We start from the raw sequence: 18,392 nt of genomic DNA, 5'->3' as shown, positions 1-18,392 counted from the left end.
GCGACTTTAATGGCTCGTCCCACATCACGATCCATCCCGCCGTTCTTCCCTTTCTACACAGCGAGATCTTGCCCAACTGAAGTGTCTTTGGTTTACAAGGGTAATGGATTTTCAAAGAAAATGCGCCTCTATTCTTATAACTTAACATTACTATTAAGTATATGACTACCATTTTAGGAAATACAGATTCTGTATGGTTCGCAAATCTTTACTAGATAAGGTAGAGGGTAGTATAACCGTAAGCCAATTGAACGAAGACCAAGTGTCCGGTATTAAGTAAGCCATTCTACTTTCCCTCAAGCCCTCACGCTAGGTCAGCTACTTTTCAAAGGCAACCGCGCCCGCTCATCTCACCCCATTCATGGTCTGGAACTGTTTGACGCCCAAACAAAAGTAAACATGTTCACCCATATGCACGGCTCAACGAAGTGTCAAGGCCTTCGAATTTCTGTGGCAGCGTGAGGGCAAGAGTCCTTCGGTCGTCAGACGTTGCACAACCGACAGCCATCCTACCTGTACCCTGTTATGGCGGGAAGCGCCGCCAGGCAATATTAGAGAAGAACAAAAGCTTGACTGCGAGCCTTATGGTGATTACAAATTCAAAACCAATCGATCTTCTTCGGATGATATTAAGCGCCTTTCGCGCATGCTACCACACTTACACCATTCGATGAGCCAACCAAAAGTGAAAAAAGAAATAAAACCAACAGTTCCCCTCTGTGTCTGTAATTTTCTTTTCGGCATACGGTCTTACGATGAGTTGAACCAAAAAGTATGATGGGAGACCTAACGCCTACGCTATGCAAAGGAGAGGGGAGGGGAAATTGAGGAAAAAGCCCCTCCATGAAAGAAACCCCGTTCATGCATCCATTCGGCCACCCATCACAAAGTGTTTTTTTTCTCTCCTCTCGACGGTAGTTAATATGAAAAAAAAAAAAAGAGGACCACCATGCAGGACCTTTTGTCACCTTCCCATTTCGCAAGCGCCACTCCCGCAGGTGCGAGCACGAGGAAAAGAAGAAAACTCGCAAACAGGTGATTTCCCAAGCCATCTCTTGCGCTCGAAACACGGGTACTCCCGTCGAGGCGCGGCTGGCTGCAGCAGCAAATCCCAGAAACCGTCCCAAATTCTCACGCAATCGTCTACGACGCCGCCGTCGCACCGCTCGCGGCAGCCGCCTGCTGTGCCAGCGCCATCTGCTTCTTAAGCTCCTCCCTGTACGTGTTGACGGCCTTCTTGACGGCCTCGACCGTGGGGCGCATGACGCTCTCGACGGCCGCCCGGCCGCCCTTGAACGCGCGCTCGTCGAACCGCGCGCGGCGACCCGTGCGCGCCGCCTGCTGCTCGATGCGCTTCTTCGCGTCTGCCATCATCTGCTGGCGCTCCTTCTCCGCCTCCTCCGCCACCGCCTTCACCCGCTCGATTGACCTCTCCAGCGTCTCGACCAGCGTCCCCAGCTCGCCCGCGCGGTCCGCATCGCCGCTGCCGTACACGGCCCAGAAGTAGTGCAGGAACTCGACCGTCGTGTTGTGCGTGAGCGTCAGCGCGTTGATGGAGCTTTCGCTGAGCCCGTACCCCGTCTTGCCGAACTCGACGACCGCAAACGTGCCCAGCGGCGTCGAGTAGTCGTTGTTCTGCGCGCGGCGCTGCTTGATGGCCGAGAGGATCTGCGTCGTCGCCGCGCCGCGCGCAGCCTTTGTCCCAACGCGCTCGGGAGCCGGCTTCTTGGCGTCCTCGTCGCTGTCACTGTTGTCATCTACGTTGATGACGCTTTGGAGGTTGACGCCGTTGCCGCCGACCTGTAGGCTTCCGCCATCGAGTTCACGGCGAAGCGTCTTGAGGACATCCGACGGCACTTGCTTTGCGTAGAACTGCGCTTCCGCAGATGACTTGTTGTCACGGGCGAAGAATTGCCTTTGATCCTTGATCTTGAGCATGACGCGGTTGTCTTCGTCACTCCGCTGCAAATCTTTCAACCGTAATTGCTCCCAAGTCGACTCATCTACGCCTGCGGGTGCATGGGGATCCACGTCTGCCGGCGTGACGTCTGCCATCATGTGCCCACTGACTCGGTTCAAACTCCTCAGAATTGGGACCTTATCATGCCCACTTGGCCGCATGGTCATGTCTGGTGCGTTGCCCTTGCGCTGACTGTGATTCGACTCGTTGCCCTCAATATCCAAGAAATGAGGAAATTGCTCCACGCTCAATGCCTTCGCTTTCTCATTCTCCTCGGTATCATTAAGATACTTGTCAAACTTGGGATTCGTCGGGTCCATCTCCGTGATCTTTTCTCCCTTCAGCCTCTTGTACAGCCTACTAGCGAAGAAGGCCGCGAAGAACTCGACCTCGCCCATGGGTGGCACCAAGTCGTTGTACGCCTTACGCACCAGTGGGTGCTGGTTGAAGATGGTCTGGATCTGGCCACGCGTCAGCGTCGTCTGCGGCGTGCCGTCGTCGCGGATCTTAAGCTTGATGGCCGACAGCGCGTTGACCGGGCCGTGCTGCTGGCTCAGCTGCACGGCGTGCGCCCGCAGCAGGTGCACACGAGTCGACCAGAACTGCTTCGAGAACTGCGAGTGTGAGATCGACTCGGGCTTGCCCTTGAGCGCCTCGTAGAAGCGCTTCTGCGTCCCCAGGTCCTTGCTCAGCAGCGACCGCTGCAGCTCCACGTCCCCCAGCAGCCGCTCGTCCGTGTACATGCCGTCGTCGTCTCCTCTTTCTGCGCCGCTCGCGCTGGTGGCTGGCGCCGGCGTCTGGCCCGACACGGCCTTCGCTATCGCCATGGCCGACGGCTGGCCGGTGTTGTCGGGCGCAGGGGCGGGCGTGGGGGCATTGGAGGCCGCCGCGCTGCGCGCCTTGGCGGCTTCGATGGCGGTGCGAAGAGTGTTGGTAATGGCGACCTGGTCATCGCGCGCAGTCGGAGAGGTGAAGGCGAAGACATATGATTCGGTGGCGACGATCTTGATGGAGACTTTGGCGCTCGTGGCCGGCGTCTGCTGCAGGTCTGCATGCCAAGATCAGTACGCAACCAAAACAGCGCGTCCGCCGCCGCCGCCGGCAGCACTTTGTCAAGGGCAAGACGCACTGGTGATGTCGGACACGGCGATGGTCAGCGACGGCGGGGCGCCCGGGGGTGCGGCGGGCGTCCAGAGGACGGTCCGGTTGTCCTGGGACACGGAGAGAACGCCATCCTGCTTCTTGTACGAGGCGGACACGCGGGACATGCTGTTTGGGTGGAGAGGGTGCAAGTCCGCGCGGCGGGCCTGCGGTTGCTTTGTCTCCGATGCTGCGACCTCGATTCAGGCGGACGCGTTGCCGATGATCTGCGGTCTAAGGCTGATATTACCCGCGTCATAAGTGGCTGGTGCGCCTGTCAAAAGTCCTGGCCGCTTTCGACCATAATTCGCTGGTTAAACCCATCATGCATTGCAAAGAAATTTGTACTTCTTCATTTGCTACTTGTTTACTAGGAGCCCCATCACTAACCATTTTTACAAAGCACCCATACCTGTTGTGTAAATATCGTCATGAAGCTCCCTGAAAGAGTGTCGTCAGACTCTCACGGTACAACCAGATCAGGAAAGCAGCGGTGATGATTGCAAGTGTGATGATCTCTTCCAGATATATCTCGACCCACTGTAAAGCATGATGAAAGAGGCGCATACCGACAGCGCGGGCTCTTGTGAGGGATCGACGCGGCCCGGCCATCAACACAGTGCATTGACACCTAACGGATGTGCAACTTGCAGCATCATGAGGCTTCATGCTTAGAGCCGTGCAGATCCTATATAAGTCGCTGTGTTCGAGAGGGTCTGAGACTTCGCCAGTGTGCCATCCCATGATGGTTATGTTGTTCGTGCAGGTGCAGAAATGCCAGCACGACTCGTCAGACTCAGACTCGGACTCGGACTTAGTTTCCTCATTGATAGCCGCGTCCAATGTCTTCAATATATATGTCGCATTAATTCCTCGAGAGAAAAGCGCCGCATAGTCCAGTGGTATGTGTACAACCATTCTCTTCAAGGACGGGAAGTGCAAAGAGAGGCCGACAAGCCTGGTAAGGTCCGCGCGGAAGATAATCCTATTGCTTAACGCATTGTTGATACTTCCGGGATCATTTAGAAAGCGTGGAAAATACCGAATCTGGAAATCTTGAAGGTGGTTGAGGAAGACAGACGGTTCATGAATGCTGAGACCGGGGATACGCTCAGTAAAGAGGCCACTGGCGTACATCTGGACAGGAAACTTGGCACAGAGCTCGTGCACGAATTCGTTCTTGATGCGAGGATCCATCGACATGATGACCTTTGGGTACTGGACTTGACGCTCTGGAGAAGGTCCCAGCCAGTACTCGATGCTGGTAGCATGCCTGTTCCCATTTCCACGTCGACCCGCTCGCACGGTCATGATCCAAGGGCAGTCGACTACAGTCCACGTGCGTTCATATATCATCACACGTATCTCGGGTGGCAAGCGCATGAATGGAACAGGATCCTGGCAGGCCGGCGAGTTCTTCAACAGCGAGGAGAGCATTTTGTGTAGTGCTGGAGAAGTCGACGCGAGATCTTCCATCTCGATGGAGGCCGATATCGAAGAAAGGATGTTTCCGGGTTCGAGAGTTGATAGGGTTGATTTCGATGCCAGAAGTTTCAGGGTAGAGTATGCGGATAGCGAGTCGAGCTTAGCCAGAACTTCTCTTGAGGTTCCGCTCGAAGACCCGTGGTCCCGTCTGCCGAACAGGCGGAGCCCCCCGTTCCGAACTGGAGTATCCATTGGAGGTACCTTCACAAGACCGTGGCGCCTGCGACGTTCAGGGCTGGATGAGTCGTTCGTGCTGGTATTTCCAGAGGACGATGGGATCAGCGACATGAATTCAGGTGGAACAGCCGTGGTTGAAGTTGGTGGAGGTGACAGCGGTCCAAGAGTGGTAGGCTAGCGGATGGGTGATGCTGGAGGTTGGGGAAATGAGTCCGCGATGTCCAGTGGCGCGTCCTCCGAAGAAAACTAGAGCACGGACAAAGACAGCAAGTTGTTTGCGCTGCCGGCTGTCATGCTGCAAACAAGTGGAATTTGGGCTTGGAAGTTCCGAAGCAAACCGGGTTTTGACAGGAACGCCGCACCAAAGAGGAAAGCGCAGCGGAGAAATGACCACCCGCATATTACGTAGGTAGCTGAAGCTACCATCCGGACGTAAATGTAGAATTGAAAATATACATCTTTGTCCGGACGATAGTTTCAGCTACCTACGTAACGGGCTGATAGAAGTTTGTTGCGATAGCTGATCAGATCTTTTGGCAGGCACCAGCCCATTCTAACCACCAGCATTCCCGGCTTCACCAGCGGCAAGTTCAAGAACTAGCCGTACCACTTCTCTCTTCTGATGTTCTGCTATAACCATGCACATTGCCGTGGCAATAATGCACTGATATAGCTGTGATTCTGCCAACTGTGCTAGGCCCGGCAGCTCACCTCCAAGACTGGTTCCCGCGATATCATCTCCAAGTCCCTTCCGAGTTTCAACATCTGTACGCTCCTTCGGAAAGCATGAATCCAAAAGCCAAAGGAATTCGCTGTCGCGAACTTCGAGGACCCCGGACTTTCTAGGTGCTGGTGAAGATGTATATGTGGCTAGGGAAATCTCTCTTGTTTGAGGGAAGGTTTTCTGGTAACTGCCGAACCCATCCGTCCCTTGGTCCATTCCCATAGTGTGGCCGACTCCAGCAGCTGGCTCCGTGTCAAGGGCTTCACCAGCAGGAACGTGGACCACGAGCTTCAAGTGGTTGAAGCGGGTAAATGCCCCACAAAATCCTGGATGCTCAACGGTTCCGGTGCCTTTCCAGCAGAAGTCCAGGTCTCCGTAGCGAAAGTTGTATCTACGGGTACGCGGCGAGAACGGCGAATGCCAAACAAGGTCGATTGCGGTCGAAACTTCCAGTGGTTTTCCTTGACCCAAAGACGAGTTTTCGTCCTCTCGTCTTCGCCTGTTGACGTCTTGGTGGTACCTTTTCCCCGTATCGCCCCAAAACCTCCACTTTTTCACCGGATAGCCCTGCACAAAGCCATTAGGCTTATGTCCACCTTGCCGGATAGAGTCTTGCTTGCTCGCGTAGCCACTCTCAGCGCCGACAACGCCTCTGGGGTCCACGACGCCCGGCTCATCCAGTCCATCACAGAACTGAATTCGCCACCTCCGCCAGAACCCCGAGTTATGGATGAGACAAATCGGGGTGCCGTGTTTTGACTGGCCGTGGCGAAGGGTTCGTGGCGGATGGCCAAACCAAAGACGAGGCTTGTGGACGAAGAATCCTGGCGCGTCTGTCTCAGGGTCCTTATCGTCAGGCGGACGTAGCCTTTCCTGCTTTTTCTTTTCACGCTTCTCTTGCTGGTACGCCTTCGTTTCGGAACAGCTGGGCCACACTTTGTCTTTGTACTCGTCACGCTTCGGGGTAAGGTAATGGTGGAATTCACCCTTGTGGTAGATGTGATAGATGGAAACTTGGTCCGATGCAGTGCGAGAGACGTGTGCAGCCTTTGAGGGTCCAGAATCCTCCGATATTGTAACCGGCTCTTTCTCCTTGTTCCGCGTCGCCTTTCTCCCAAAGCGAGCCATGGTTCATGTCAGGCAAGAAAGAGAGAACTGGATCGGCAAACGTAGGTGTAAGGCTAAGCTGCATTATCTGGAGCCAAGGACTAATAATGCGGGGGTATGAATACTGATATAAGTTGGCAGGAGGATCAGCAGGCAGCAGCGCATAACGGAGGATTCTGGTGATTGGACGTGCGGGCTTCTTGAGCTGCACAGCCGCCGCCCAAGAGTTGCAACTATGGAGGGGCACTGCAGCCGATGGCTAGCGCGAAGAACAGTAGGGCCCTACAACATAGCATAAGTATGCCCGTCTTTTTTTTTTTAATAAAAAAAAAAGAAAAAGAACAAGTATGGGTCGTTGAAGCTATCATCCGGATGTAATTATGGAATTAATAATTATGCATTCACGTCCGGATGATAGCTTCAACTGCCCATGGCATGAGCGAAAAAGAAATCCACGCTAGCCGTCAGCTGCAATACCCCTCTGTAATGGCGCAGCTGAGTTGCGACCCGACGATCTGTATCGGACGATCGCCTCCACAAGCTTGGCATGATTGGACACGGCCAATGCGAGAGCTGCCACGAGCTCTCTCCAGCCCGCACACACCTCGCACATCAGCAACAACAAACCCCACAGCCCACCATGTCTCGACGCATTGCGACCTCCTGGAGCAAGCAGCTGCCCCAATTCCTGCAGACCCGAGCAGGCACGGCGTCACGCCTCCCGTGCGTGTACCAATTGGTCCATCCCCACACCACCACCAACTCGCGGTAGCTGACAGCCCACATCGGCCTGCCCAGAGCTTCCGCGACGTCATCATACCACCACCTTGCTACTACTACTGCCACCACCACCACCACCAACGCCCTTCCCCAGCAGCAGCAACGCCGCCTGCTCTCCACCTCGCCCCGGCTCAGCAAGAAGTCGGGCAAGGCCAACCTTTCGCACGCCCGCTCCGACAGCGCGCCGCCGGTCAACAATGCGCACACGGCCACGCCCACCGACGACGCGTACGACCTGTCGACCATGGAGTCGCAGATCCTGCGCGCCATGGAGCGCCTGACGCACGACCTGTCGGAGCTGCGCGCCGGCGGCCGCTTCAACCCGGAGCACCTGGAGAAGCTCAAGGTGACGCTGAAGCCGACGGGCAGCGCCCTGGACGGCAAGGAGACGCACCCGCTCGGCGACCTGGCTCAGGTCATCCCCAAGGGCCGCATCATCACCGTCGTGGCCGGAGACGAGGAGGTAAGACCACCCCCAAGAAAGTGGAATTGGATTATCTTCGAGGCCCTTTTTCTGTGTACACGCAGGGGAGGCTGTCGTTTGTGATGTGTGTGTGCAATGTAGAGAAAGCGGTTTGAAGCTGACGTGTGCAAATCTCTGAACGGCAACAGTACATCAAGCCCCTCATGTCGACCATCCAGGCCTCGCCCTACTCGCTCACGCCACAACCCCCCAAATCTGACGCCCCCACCACCATTACGGTGCCCATCCCGCCGCCGACGGGCGAGTCGCGCAAGAAGGCGCTCGACGCGGCCAAGGCGGCCGAGACGACGGCTCTGCAGGCCGTGCAGAATGCGCGTGCGGCGCACCAGAAGAAGCTGCGCACGCTCGAGGTCGAGAAGAAGGTGCGGCCGGACGATGTGAAGAAGGCGAAGAAGCTGATGGACGAGACGGCCAAGAAGGGCCAGGAGGAGGTCAAGCACATTGTCGACGGCGCGAGGAAGGTGCTTGAGAGTCAGTAGAGAGGATTTTCTATACATATATGTTGAGGCTTCAGAGGAGTGGAGCTGGGATTGCTTGTATCAAAAAGGTACGTAAAAGAGGGTTGCTTTGGTTATTGCAAGAAACCCCATAAGCATGAATGCAGCATGTCATGAATAAGAAAAAGAATTCATTGGGTATCCTGTATGAACGCCCACAGCATCACCCTGTTATGACTGCATAGCCTCTTCGGTACCAGCGTCTCAAGCGCGCTTCTTCTGTCCGATAGCCCTGCCGCCCTGTCGCTGTTGGAACGTGAGGAAAGCGAAAGCTGCGGCGGCGATGATGCCCAGAATGACGATGTTGTCTGGAATCCACAAGCGAACAACGTTAGCAAAAGCACACATTTCATCAGCAAGGGGAGAATCAAGTGGTCTTACGCAGCAGGAACGAGATCGCATCCTGAAGCAGGCCGGCAAGCTGCTGGAAGAAGGTGTAGATGAGCGCGAGGACGGACTGGAAGGCCGACAGGATGCCGTTCAGCGCGTTGCCGATCAGCGCGAAGAAGGACGACACGAGGTTCTCGAGCGACTGGACGATGCCCGTCATGGTGGATGTTGTCGTCGTTTTAGTAAGGGTATCTTTGTTTAGGATCTGAAGTTTGTGGTATGCTTGGTTTTAGGCCGCGAGGGTTGCTCTTGGGTGCGTGTGAGAAAGGTTGAGAGGTGCGAGGAGGAGCTGAAGAATGCGGAGTGAAATATAGAGAAAATGCTTGCACTATTGGTCGCCTCTGCGCGTAGGCAGAAAGCGCGAGCGTACATGCTACGGCAGAATTATGTCATATGTCGCACATCTTGGCAGCAGCGACTGACGCGTTTTCACGTTTACGAATGAGCGCGAAGTCACGCGGAACTGGCAGGGGAAGGAACAATGCGTGCATGCAATACCGGTTTTGCGGAAGTGGCGCCGTTTGTTGTCGCAATCTGGTTGGTATGCCTTGTGGACGACGAAGGCGGAATGTGACGTATGTAGGGCTGAAGTTAAAAGATCCCGAGTGGATGGAGAATTGACAGGGGCAGCGGGTGGAACGCGGGGGGGTTTGCGCTAATACCGTTGGTGCGGTCCAGGAACAAAGGGTCTGGTGAGTGAGCGACGGTCTATTTGCGTTTGACTAGCAGATCCTCCAGTTTCCAAAGACTTCAGCAGAGTGGCTTCAATGATTTGTGCCCATTCACACCAATATAGCAGATATGCCCCATCATGAACGGAGGAGAGATTTAGATTCATTACAGACGTCAGAGAGAGAGAAATGGGAGCCTTAATACAGGCCGAGTTCATACAATTCAACATGGACAAAAAAGAGAGAGAGAGAGAGAGAGAAACTTGCCTCCAGTCATATCTCCTCAGACCAGAAACTCCTTGATGTTCTTCAGCACGTCCTCCGGTGCCTCCTCCGGGATATAATGCCCGCTCTCCACCGGCCCACCGCTCACCTCTCCCTCGCTCACCTTCTTCCACTCATCCAGCGCCTTAAAGAACCTCTCAATAACACCCTTCTTTCCCCACAGCACTCTCAAATCACACTTAATCTTCTTCCCAGCCTCCCTATCCTTCCTCTGTTCCTCGCAATCCACTGTCGCCGCAGCACGGTAATCTTCGCAATACGCCGCCACGCTCCCCTCTTTCTGGGCTGCTTGCACGTACTCCTCGAAAGCCTCGGGCTTGAAAAATGCCATGCCCTTGCCCTCAGGATTCTTCGCGCCCATAGTGAACATGGCCAGCCACTCGCGGGCCCTCGACGCGCTCATGAACGTCTCAGGCGCCGGGTGGGGCTGGATGAGGAAGAACCAGTGCCAATACGCCGTCGCGAAGCCGGCTTCCGTCTGCTCGTACATGGCCAGCGTGGGGCAGATGTCGAGCAAAATCATCTTCCTGACGGCGTCGGGGTGGTTCACGGCGAGCTTGTGTGCGACGCGTGCGCCGCGGTCGTGGGCGCAGACGAAGAAGTTCGAGAAGCCAAAGTGCTGCATGACGGCGATGCAGTCGTGCGCCATGTGCGTCTTGCTATAGGGCGCGTGGTCGGCCGTTGGCGGTGGCTTCGATGACGCCCCATAGCCGCGGATGTCGATGGCAACGACCGTGTACGAAGACGTCAGCTGCGGCGCAACCGCGTGCCAGATGGCGTGCGTTTGGGGGAAGCCGTGGATTAGGAGCAGAGGCGGGCCTTCGCCGCCCTTAATTCCGTGGATGGAGATGTTGTTCGTGGCATCTGTTGTTATGTCAAAGGGCGTGAAGCCTGGGAACAACGTGTCTGTCGTCATGATGTGGAGGGATCGTTGGCGGATCAATGAGGAAGGTTGATCTGAGTCGATTGGCCTTGGCGGCGTCGTTTATGCAATGTTCCGGATTGCGCGATCAACGCAGTACATTGGGGTTATATAGATTGGATATGTCGTGAGGAACCAGCCGGGCGTCCGGCTTCAAGGTTCGGCATGACGTGCGCGAGGGCCCCTGCCATTGGACAGCGGGGTCGAGCATTGCCCCGCCTCATCGTTGAGCCGACAACCCTCACGCTGCACGGAAGAAAGTGTCCCCGATGCTGACAAGCATTAGAAATGCTCGATGCAGCGGTCCTTCCTTAGCCGAAAGCACAAAAGATATCGTGGAATCCGTGAAGACCCTGGCCTCAAGCGTCAACTATTAGCCGGCATTGTGTATAAAGTATCTCCCCCATCGCATATATGCCAATGGCCTTTTCTTGACGAGCACCGGCTTTGCCCATTGCGCTCATCAGTTTTGCTTGATGATTTTCCTTTTCAATTCCGATGGAATTTGAGACTTTTTCCTTGCAAAGCTTACTCTTTTGGAATAAGTTGTAACGACCGCTTTGGTAATATCCGCATTGGGAGTCCGGACTGCGACCTGATATGGACTACAACAAGATCGGTGCGTTTTGATGTCTCTTGTAGAGCTGACCGTGTCCGGAGACGACTTATCCAGTGAATCCGTTGTATGAGTAGTCACCTGCAGAGAGATGGGTCAGCACTCGTGGCATACGCAAACGATGGAACAGTACCGCCTCCAGATCTTGTGCAATCTGCATGGAGACAGAAAGAGATGAATACGACTTGATCAAGTCATTCTTGACTTACCATTCAACGTTCCCCAGGCCACCGAGCCGAATAGGTCCATTTCGTTAACAGATGGATCATCTAGAAGTGGATCTTCAAGCTGAGCATCCGAGAACCCAGTGTACTCTTGATTACTGAAGATGCTATCGGCCGGAAAATTCTGTGGCTCGACACCGGGAGGCGTGAAGATGAAGTGGCTGGCCGAAAATGGTTGGGCAAATTGCTGCTGAGGGGTCGACCCTTGCGAACTCGAACGCTGAGAGCCGTCAGGAGAGTGGTGAGAGCGGTTCTGTTGCATTGTTGAACCGATATCTGGCATATTGTGAAGGTTACGGCTGCTTGTCATGCTGTGGAATGGCTGGTGGTGTGGTTGGTGTGGGTATCCTCTATGTGATATTGTCAGCCATCACTAAACTGCGGCGGTCAGCTCTGCAACGTACTCGCTGAACATATTTTGCCTCGAGAACCGGGCGCGCTTGCTGTTATCTGAGTCGTCTGACCCCGACCTCTTTGCCGGGTTTGGATGAAGTTTGGCATTGTGTCCGTGCTTGAGCTCGGAAAATAGCCTTGTCAATGTCTGATAGTACGTCATGGCGCTCTTCCAGTGATCCTTCATCAGACGGAGGAGACGGAGGCATTGAGAAATTTCCCTGGGAACGAGGTTAGTAGCAAAGACACGCACGGAATATAATGCTTACTTGAAGCCTTTTTCTACAGGGTAGAAGTTGAGTTGGCAAGCAAACACCAAAATGAGACCTGCCATCCAACCTGCCGAGAGTAGCTCGGGGAGGAAAAACGGCTGTCTGAGCTGCAGCTGCATTTCCAACGCGCCGATGATTGTCCGACTCGCGCCGATACACGTCTGCATGCTTGCAAGGAACTCGGGTGACCTGGTTGGCAATGATAGACAAGGCCTGTTCACAAGAAGCAATAGCTGCTGGTAGAGTACTGTGAACAGAGGAACAAAGCTGGGGATGGTTTCATCGGAAGACTCTCCACGAGGAAAGACGACAGTATCTGCGGAAGTGAGTTTCATGGGCAGGGAGTTGTACCAGCTATGAATATCGGCAGTGATGTAGAGAATTTTGGAATGATCGACTGAGCGAACATGGATGGATTTATGGAAGAGCTCGATGGCACGGCCGGTGAGCTGGCTGTACCCCACCAAGCCTACGAGGACAACATCTTTGTGGGCGGGCTCGTGGGGATTGGCTGGGGTGTCGCTTCGCGTTGCAGTGATGGCGTAGTGAGGACGATCGTTCCCATAGTTGTCATGGTTGGGAGGCGTTTGTCCATGAGCAGAGCTTGAGGACGAATGTTCTCGCGAAAGGCCATCCGACGCGTTGGATGAGTGGGACCTTAGCGAAGGAGACTTATGGTTCTCCCTCCCAGGCATGCAAACATCAATGTCTGAGTCCTGGAAGCCGAGAGGAATGCCGAGACCTTGACTCAGATAACGATCGAGGATGTATGCGCTCCAAAAGATACGTTTTCGTATGTCTCTTTCATGACCTGAAAGCTGGGAATAACGATTGGGACAGCGATGGAGGCCGGCGTGGAACAGGGATTTGTTGAGCATACCGCCGACGGCAGAGGCCGACCTGAATGATCCAGCGCAGACAAAGTACAGCTGTGCAGCAAACAGAGCTTGCAGGCTGTGGAGATCCTGCTTTGTAGCTAGTGAGCTCAAGGAGAAGATCAGGCTCTGGGACGATTCGATGCGCGAGTGGCGCGGCAGGTAGTCTTTGGCCATTCCTGCCTGGGCGACATTGAAGATGCACTGGGCAATGATGGCGCGACAGCACCTGTGGCGATCGGGCTCGCTGCCTGGGGGAGAAGGAGAGGGCTTGGACGAGTCGTAAAGACATTCGACTTCTCTGATGAACGAAGGCCCGTGGACGAAGGGGAACAGCGGATGCCATAACTTGAAGTACAAGACAAGCAATTTCTTGGAGATTTGCGGGTCCGGGGGGCGGCCGATACCAGGAGGGGCGGCATCGTACGAAGGGCCGCGGGGAATGCAGGAAGTGGTCATGGGGAAGTCGGCGAGGGCTGAGGGGGTTTCCGGGTTGTCGTCGGAGCCCTCGTCGAGCAGAAAGTCCTCGAGCGGGTTGGGCCCTTCCTGCTCGGGGTCGAGCAAGGTGGGCGAGTCGGTCGACTGGGCGCCGGGGTCCTTGGAGGCCTTGAAGGCATGGCGGACGGTGTTGACGAAGTAGACTCCGGTAGAGCTGCCCAAGAAGTTGCTTTCCTCGTTCTCACGAGTGCGCAGGGTGCCGACCTCGACGATCTGCATGGGCGACCCCATGGCTCTGGTCAGTGGTGCGGAGGCGGGGAGTCGGAGCGACGGAGAGGAGAGCGGCGGGGGACATGCAGCATTGAGCGTTACGACGGTAGTCCAGAGAGCTGCACGAAAGCTTGAGGAGCTGAGCGGGCTGGCCCGTGAGGAGGCCCGTCATGGAAAGCGGCCGCCGCAGCAGGCGGGCCCAAAGACGGCGCGCGGTTGGGCGGCGCGACAGATTCTGGGCCAATAATTTGCAGCTACACCTCGCCTAATTGCGCCTCCTCCGCGAGCACTGGCGCCGCAGGATGCAGAATGCACGACGCAGCATGTGCAGCGCTTCAACTTTCAGCCGACTACCAGGGCCAGGGTGATGGAGTGGAGAGCCACGCCGGGTCCACCCTGCGCAGCAACAGCAGCCGGGGAAACCTGTTGACGGCGAGCAACCTCCGTGTTGTCTGGCCGCGCCTAGCCGGACTCTGCTCCTAGCTCGCACTGCCACGGCCCCGGCGGAACCAAGGGCGCCCACGCTCCGTGCCACCTCGCCGATCCGTCACACAAGATGCTCCTCGTCCCTTTCAGCTTGCAGTCCTTTTTCCACCACACAGCTTGTGCTACAGCGTGCGCAGCGCACACGCGACGTCGCCAGAACTATTTGCCGCACCGCCACTCTGCCGCTCCAGCCGCACGCTCGCTGCTGCGCGTCTTCCTTGCAGCACTTCTCGGCACGCCAGATCTCGCCGCTAGCGGCTGATGGTAGCGGTAGGGCTGAGGCCAGACCCAGGAGCCAGGGCCGAGGACCCAGGACCCCGTCGCTGAGTAATGCGCGCTGCCTGAGGCACCCATGGGGCTCCAACATGTCGCCTTCACATGCGTGCGTGGTGTGACGTCTTCGTCGCGCTCCCCTGCGTCGCGGCGGTCGGCAAACCTGAGGCCGATAAGGAGCTGCAGCGAGCCGAGGCTCACGATAACCCATCGCCGCCTCGGGATTCAGTGCCCGAGCCAGTCAACTGGACCACTTCTTATACGCACCACCGCTTGTGATTCTCCTTTCCCGTCGACTGCCTCTTCTTCTTCTGCTCGCTGCCCCCCCGTTTGTGTCTCGTTCTTCTTCATAGACTCCTGCGTTTGCGCTTCTCCCTTCGCTCTCGTCCAATAGAAAGCCAAGAGATTAGATTAGACATCGCCAACACATCGCCGAACACCATGGCCTCCAAGTCTGGTGATTATGACGCCGTCCGCGAGGACATCAAGAAACTGCTCAAGCAGCCCGAGTACGACGATGGCTCCGCCGGCCCTGTCCTCGTGCGCCTCGCATGGTATGCACTCGACCCTCCGCATTCTGGTTTCCCGGTCACCATCCTCGTCTTGCGGCTCAAGACCCTGCAGCAGCCTAGTTCCAGGGGCAGCAGGTTTCCCGAGAGTCGTTAATTTTTTCTCTTCCGCACGTGCAGAAGGCTAACAAATCCGCCACAGGCACTCCGCTGGCACATACGACCTCGAGACGGACACAGGCGGCAGCAATGGCGCCGGCATGCGCTACGAAGCCGAAGGCGGCGACCCGGCCAACGCAGGCCTGCAGCACGCACGCGTCTTCCTCGAACCTGTCAAGGAGGCACACCCGTGGATAACGTATTCGGACTTGTGGACGCTGGCAGGCGTGGTGGCGATCGAGGCAATGGGCGGACCGGCGATACCTTGGCAGCCCGGACGGACGGACTTCGTCGATGACAGCAAGCTACCGCCACGCGGCCGTCTCCCCGACGCCGCTCAGGGCGCCGACCACGTGCGCCACATCTTCTACCGCATGGGCTTCAACGACCAGGAAATCGTCGCCCTGTCCGGCGCCCACAACCTCGGTCGCTGCCACGCCGACCGCTCCGGCTTCGACGGCGCCTGGGTGAACAACCCGACCCGCTTCTCCAACCAGTACTTTAAGCTGCTGACCTCGGTCGAGTGGAAGGAGAAGACGCTGCCCAGTGGCATCAAGCAGTTCGCCTACTACGACGAGGACTCGGAGGAGGAGCTGATGATGCTTCCCACCGACATCGCCCTGCTGCACGACCCCGGCTTCCGCCCCTGGGTCGACAAGTACTCCAAGGACCGCGACGCCTTCTTCGCCGACTTCACCAACGTCTTCCACAAGCTCCTCGAGCTCGGCATTGTCCGCGACGAGTCCGGCGCTGTCCTCAACACCGACAACGTCAAGGGCGGCTACATCTCCGCCCCGAGGAAGAGCCACCTGCCCGGCGCCCCTGCCAAGTCCAACGACGACGCCGAGCCGCTAAGAAAGGAGAACGAGCGGTATAGGGCCAGGCTGTAAGGGCAAGGTGGTTTTAGATTTCATTTCTGTCCAGACGAATTTTAGATGGAAGATACCACCTCGATTTCAAGAGCATAGAATACTAGAAGGAGACGAAGACAATGATGATGTAGAACTAGATCCTTGCTATAGACAAATACATGCGCATCTTTTACCATATGCAGCCCACTACCCGTTCCTCATACGGTACTTGAATCATGCCCTCTAGGGCAAAAATTAGAGGCGTGGAGGAAACGGCCAGATGATGATATAATGGGTAGAACCAGGTGTTACGGAGCAGTAGCGAAGACATGTATAGGTAGCTGAACTATATACATGCGGACAAACAATGGACTTAACTGACTGCGTACATGGGATACCCACGCTTCCAGTAAGAGTGAAGCTAAGGATATTTGTCGAATTATAACATTCGATCCCTCCCGAGACTTGCTGTGGAATATCCCAGGATATGATGATTGGTGCTAGGCATCATCTGCCGTTAGGAGGGTCGAGCATAAGAAGAATGAGAAAAGGAAAAAGGGTGGCCACAGCCAACAAAGCGAGGCCTTTCCATCTGCTCATCCTCCACTCCTCTAGACAGAACTCAGTAGCCTTCGAAAATACGACCACAGCATAGGAAAATGCGATGAACTTGACCAGCTTGCCGCCCCACTGCGAGTTTATTTTGGCTGCCCCATCTGCCTCGCGACTGAGGATCAATGCCATGCAGATTCCTTCTACTACGATGATGGCAATCAACCAAGCAAGCAGTGAGAAGATCGTGAGTGGCCTATCAGCCATGCGCTTCGTCGTCTGAGTAGTAGATATCGACTCTGTAGTGGCTACTCGACTCAGCGGATACTCTCATTTCAAGCTCGTGGATACATACTGTCTGCCATAGCGGAGCCGTTGGGGTCAGTTGCTAGGAGAAAGTCAACGAAAGCTTTTTCTCACATAGATACAGTCACGTACAATTGTCAGCAGCGCAGCCAGCTTTGCTTTCAACGTCGATGTTATTGGAAGATTGGCTGGGGATGGCCATGTTTTGGAACAAGGCTGAAGAAACTCTGTCCGCTTTTGTCTCTTACACCTAGGTAAAGCGAGATAACTCGCTGCTTTTATAGTTGTGCCGTGATTACTCTTGAACCAAGGGTCCAATTCACCCACGGATTCCCCGCTGATGAAAGGTTCCATATGAAAATTTTCCAGTCGAACGGGGCTGTGTACGTCATAGTAATGAATCAATCTGGACTATAAACTGGTAGATGCATATAAATCTCAGCTTTCCTCCTCTGGAAAGAACCTAACATTGCTCAGGTACTCCATCCTGAACGCTTTTCCATTATGGAGTACACCTCACTCGCATGCTCCGGTAGCATGTCGTCCTTTCCCACCGGTCTAACAATTACTTCCACACTTCCGACAACGAACATGAGGGAGCCAGTACTGTTCATGCGCCTTCCTGCAAAACTTCGCAACATGGTGTACCGGCACCTTGTGGAAATCATCGATTGTCCGAACATGGCTGAGCTGTGTCGTGGACGCTCGCTCTGGGACCTCAACTGCGCGGCGGATTCCAGGACTTCTCTGATAAAGTCCTGGCAATGGTCTATTGGAATCGGCCCTAAGGATTTCGTCTACTTCCCTCTCGTCGTCCTGAAGATGGACCCTCGGATCCAGCAAGAATTCGCCAGCGGTTTACTCAGCCATCTAGCCATACACATGCGCGACGCTCAGGCCGCCCTCCTCGAAGACTCGTTCCGCCTCGATCTGACGCCACTACCTCTCTTCTTGAGGAACCTTCGCATCTTGGAGCTGGATATCGACCTTTGCGATCAACTATGTAGCGGTCATATTTCCGCGTGCACAACCTTCGATGACGCAGGTCTTGACACACTCAATACGTCCCTGCAGCACCTTAAAGCCACCCTGAGCACGTGCGATAATCTGGAGGATATCAGGATCCGGTTACGTGTGTGCCAATCAGCGCTAGGCCGTTTTGATCCGAGTTCACCTACCATGGTGGGATGCATGAGTGTTTTCACAGCACGGAGTCTCCAGACCAATCGATCTTCGCAGTTTGCCTCGCACAGACGCCACCGAAGCTATACCTCCGACCACAGTAAAGCTCGCAACCTCAGGACAGCGCTTGAGGTATCCTTCGCCAGAGCTTTGGTTGGGGGCCCTCCTGAATTACGATTACCCCGAGCAGTGACGATTTTCACGGAGACTACGCCGGATTGGACGGAAATGGAGATCGATGGTTCGTCTGGCATGCCTGTCTACCTGACCCCAGCGACCTACACATGGTGTTCGCTTTGGAATACTTTCATGAAACCGAGCCTTGGGCGTGGACCTTCAATTGAACACAAAGAACGGTCTGACC

The 18,392-nt window shown here is 55.4% G+C and overlaps 8 protein-coding genes across 8 annotated transcripts; 3 read left to right on the top strand and 5 right to left on the bottom strand.

Annotated features, from left to right (window-relative positions):
• Positions 1 to 1,143: 1,143 nt before the first annotated feature.
• Positions 1,144 to 4,537, bottom strand: LTHEOB_11909 (RNA polymerase ii transcription factor; the record flags this gene model as incomplete). Its single annotated transcript, XM_035508717.1, has 4 exons — positions 1,144 to 3,008; positions 3,090 to 3,290; positions 3,513 to 3,541; positions 4,143 to 4,537. The coding sequence occupies 4 exons, from the start codon at positions 4,535 to 4,537 to the stop codon at positions 1,144 to 1,146; spliced, it is 2,490 nt and encodes an 829-aa protein (XP_035365478.1).
• A 778-nt stretch (positions 4,538 to 5,315) lies between these two features.
• Positions 5,316 to 6,614, bottom strand: LTHEOB_11908 (Mgs207 protein; the record flags this gene model as incomplete). Its single annotated transcript, XM_035508716.1, has 1 exon — positions 5,316 to 6,614. The coding sequence occupies one exon, from the start codon at positions 6,612 to 6,614 to the stop codon at positions 5,316 to 5,318; it is 1,299 nt and encodes a 432-aa protein (XP_035365477.1).
• A 619-nt stretch (positions 6,615 to 7,233) lies between these two features.
• LTHEOB_11907 (Ribosome recycling factor) lies at positions 7,234 to 8,336 on the top strand (the record flags this gene model as incomplete). The annotated part of the gene is made up of 3 exons (XM_035508715.1): positions 7,234 to 7,316; positions 7,392 to 7,836; positions 7,986 to 8,336. The coding sequence occupies 3 exons, from the start codon at positions 7,234 to 7,236 to the stop codon at positions 8,334 to 8,336; spliced, it is 879 nt and encodes a 292-aa protein (XP_035365476.1).
• A 222-nt stretch (positions 8,337 to 8,558) lies between these two features.
• On the bottom strand, positions 8,559 to 8,904 carry LTHEOB_11906 (uncharacterized protein; the record flags this gene model as incomplete). The annotated part of the gene is made up of 2 exons (XM_035508714.1): positions 8,559 to 8,662; positions 8,736 to 8,904. 2 exons carry the CDS (start codon positions 8,902 to 8,904, stop codon positions 8,559 to 8,561), a joined length of 273 nt encoding a protein of 90 aa, XP_035365475.1.
• Positions 8,905 to 9,698: 794 nt separating this feature from the next.
• Positions 9,699 to 10,616, bottom strand: LTHEOB_11905 (Alpha beta hydrolase fold protein; the record flags this gene model as incomplete). Its single annotated transcript, XM_035508713.1, has 1 exon — positions 9,699 to 10,616. The coding sequence occupies one exon, from the start codon at positions 10,614 to 10,616 to the stop codon at positions 9,699 to 9,701; it is 918 nt and encodes a 305-aa protein (XP_035365474.1).
• A 671-nt stretch (positions 10,617 to 11,287) lies between these two features.
• On the bottom strand, positions 11,288 to 13,731 carry LTHEOB_11904 (uncharacterized protein; the record flags this gene model as incomplete). The annotated part of the gene is made up of 4 exons (XM_035508712.1): positions 11,288 to 11,319; positions 11,448 to 11,812; positions 11,867 to 12,076; positions 12,125 to 13,731. 4 exons carry the CDS (start codon positions 13,729 to 13,731, stop codon positions 11,288 to 11,290), a joined length of 2,214 nt encoding a protein of 737 aa, XP_035365473.1.
• A 1,179-nt stretch (positions 13,732 to 14,910) lies between these two features.
• LTHEOB_11903 (Cytochrome c peroxidase) lies at positions 14,911 to 16,027 on the top strand (the record flags this gene model as incomplete). The annotated part of the gene is made up of 2 exons (XM_035508711.1): positions 14,911 to 15,023; positions 15,181 to 16,027. The coding sequence occupies 2 exons, from the start codon at positions 14,911 to 14,913 to the stop codon at positions 16,025 to 16,027; spliced, it is 960 nt and encodes a 319-aa protein (XP_035365472.1).
• A 1,410-nt stretch (positions 16,028 to 17,437) lies between these two features.
• Positions 17,438 to 18,221, top strand: LTHEOB_11902 (uncharacterized protein; the record flags this gene model as incomplete). Its single annotated transcript, XM_035508710.1, has 2 exons — positions 17,438 to 17,978; positions 18,100 to 18,221. 2 exons carry the CDS (start codon positions 17,438 to 17,440, stop codon positions 18,219 to 18,221), a joined length of 663 nt encoding a protein of 220 aa, XP_035365471.1.
• Positions 18,222 to 18,392: the final 171 nt, after the last annotated feature.

The sequence above is a fragment of the Lasiodiplodia theobromae genome (assembly GCF_012971845.1).
Source record: "Lasiodiplodia theobromae strain AM2As chromosome Unknown scaffold_55, whole genome shotgun sequence".
In the NCBI taxonomy this organism is placed as follows: Eukaryota; Fungi; Ascomycota; class Dothideomycetes; order Botryosphaeriales; family Botryosphaeriaceae; genus Lasiodiplodia; species Lasiodiplodia theobromae.
This window is presented reverse-complemented; position numbering and strand designations above follow the sequence as displayed.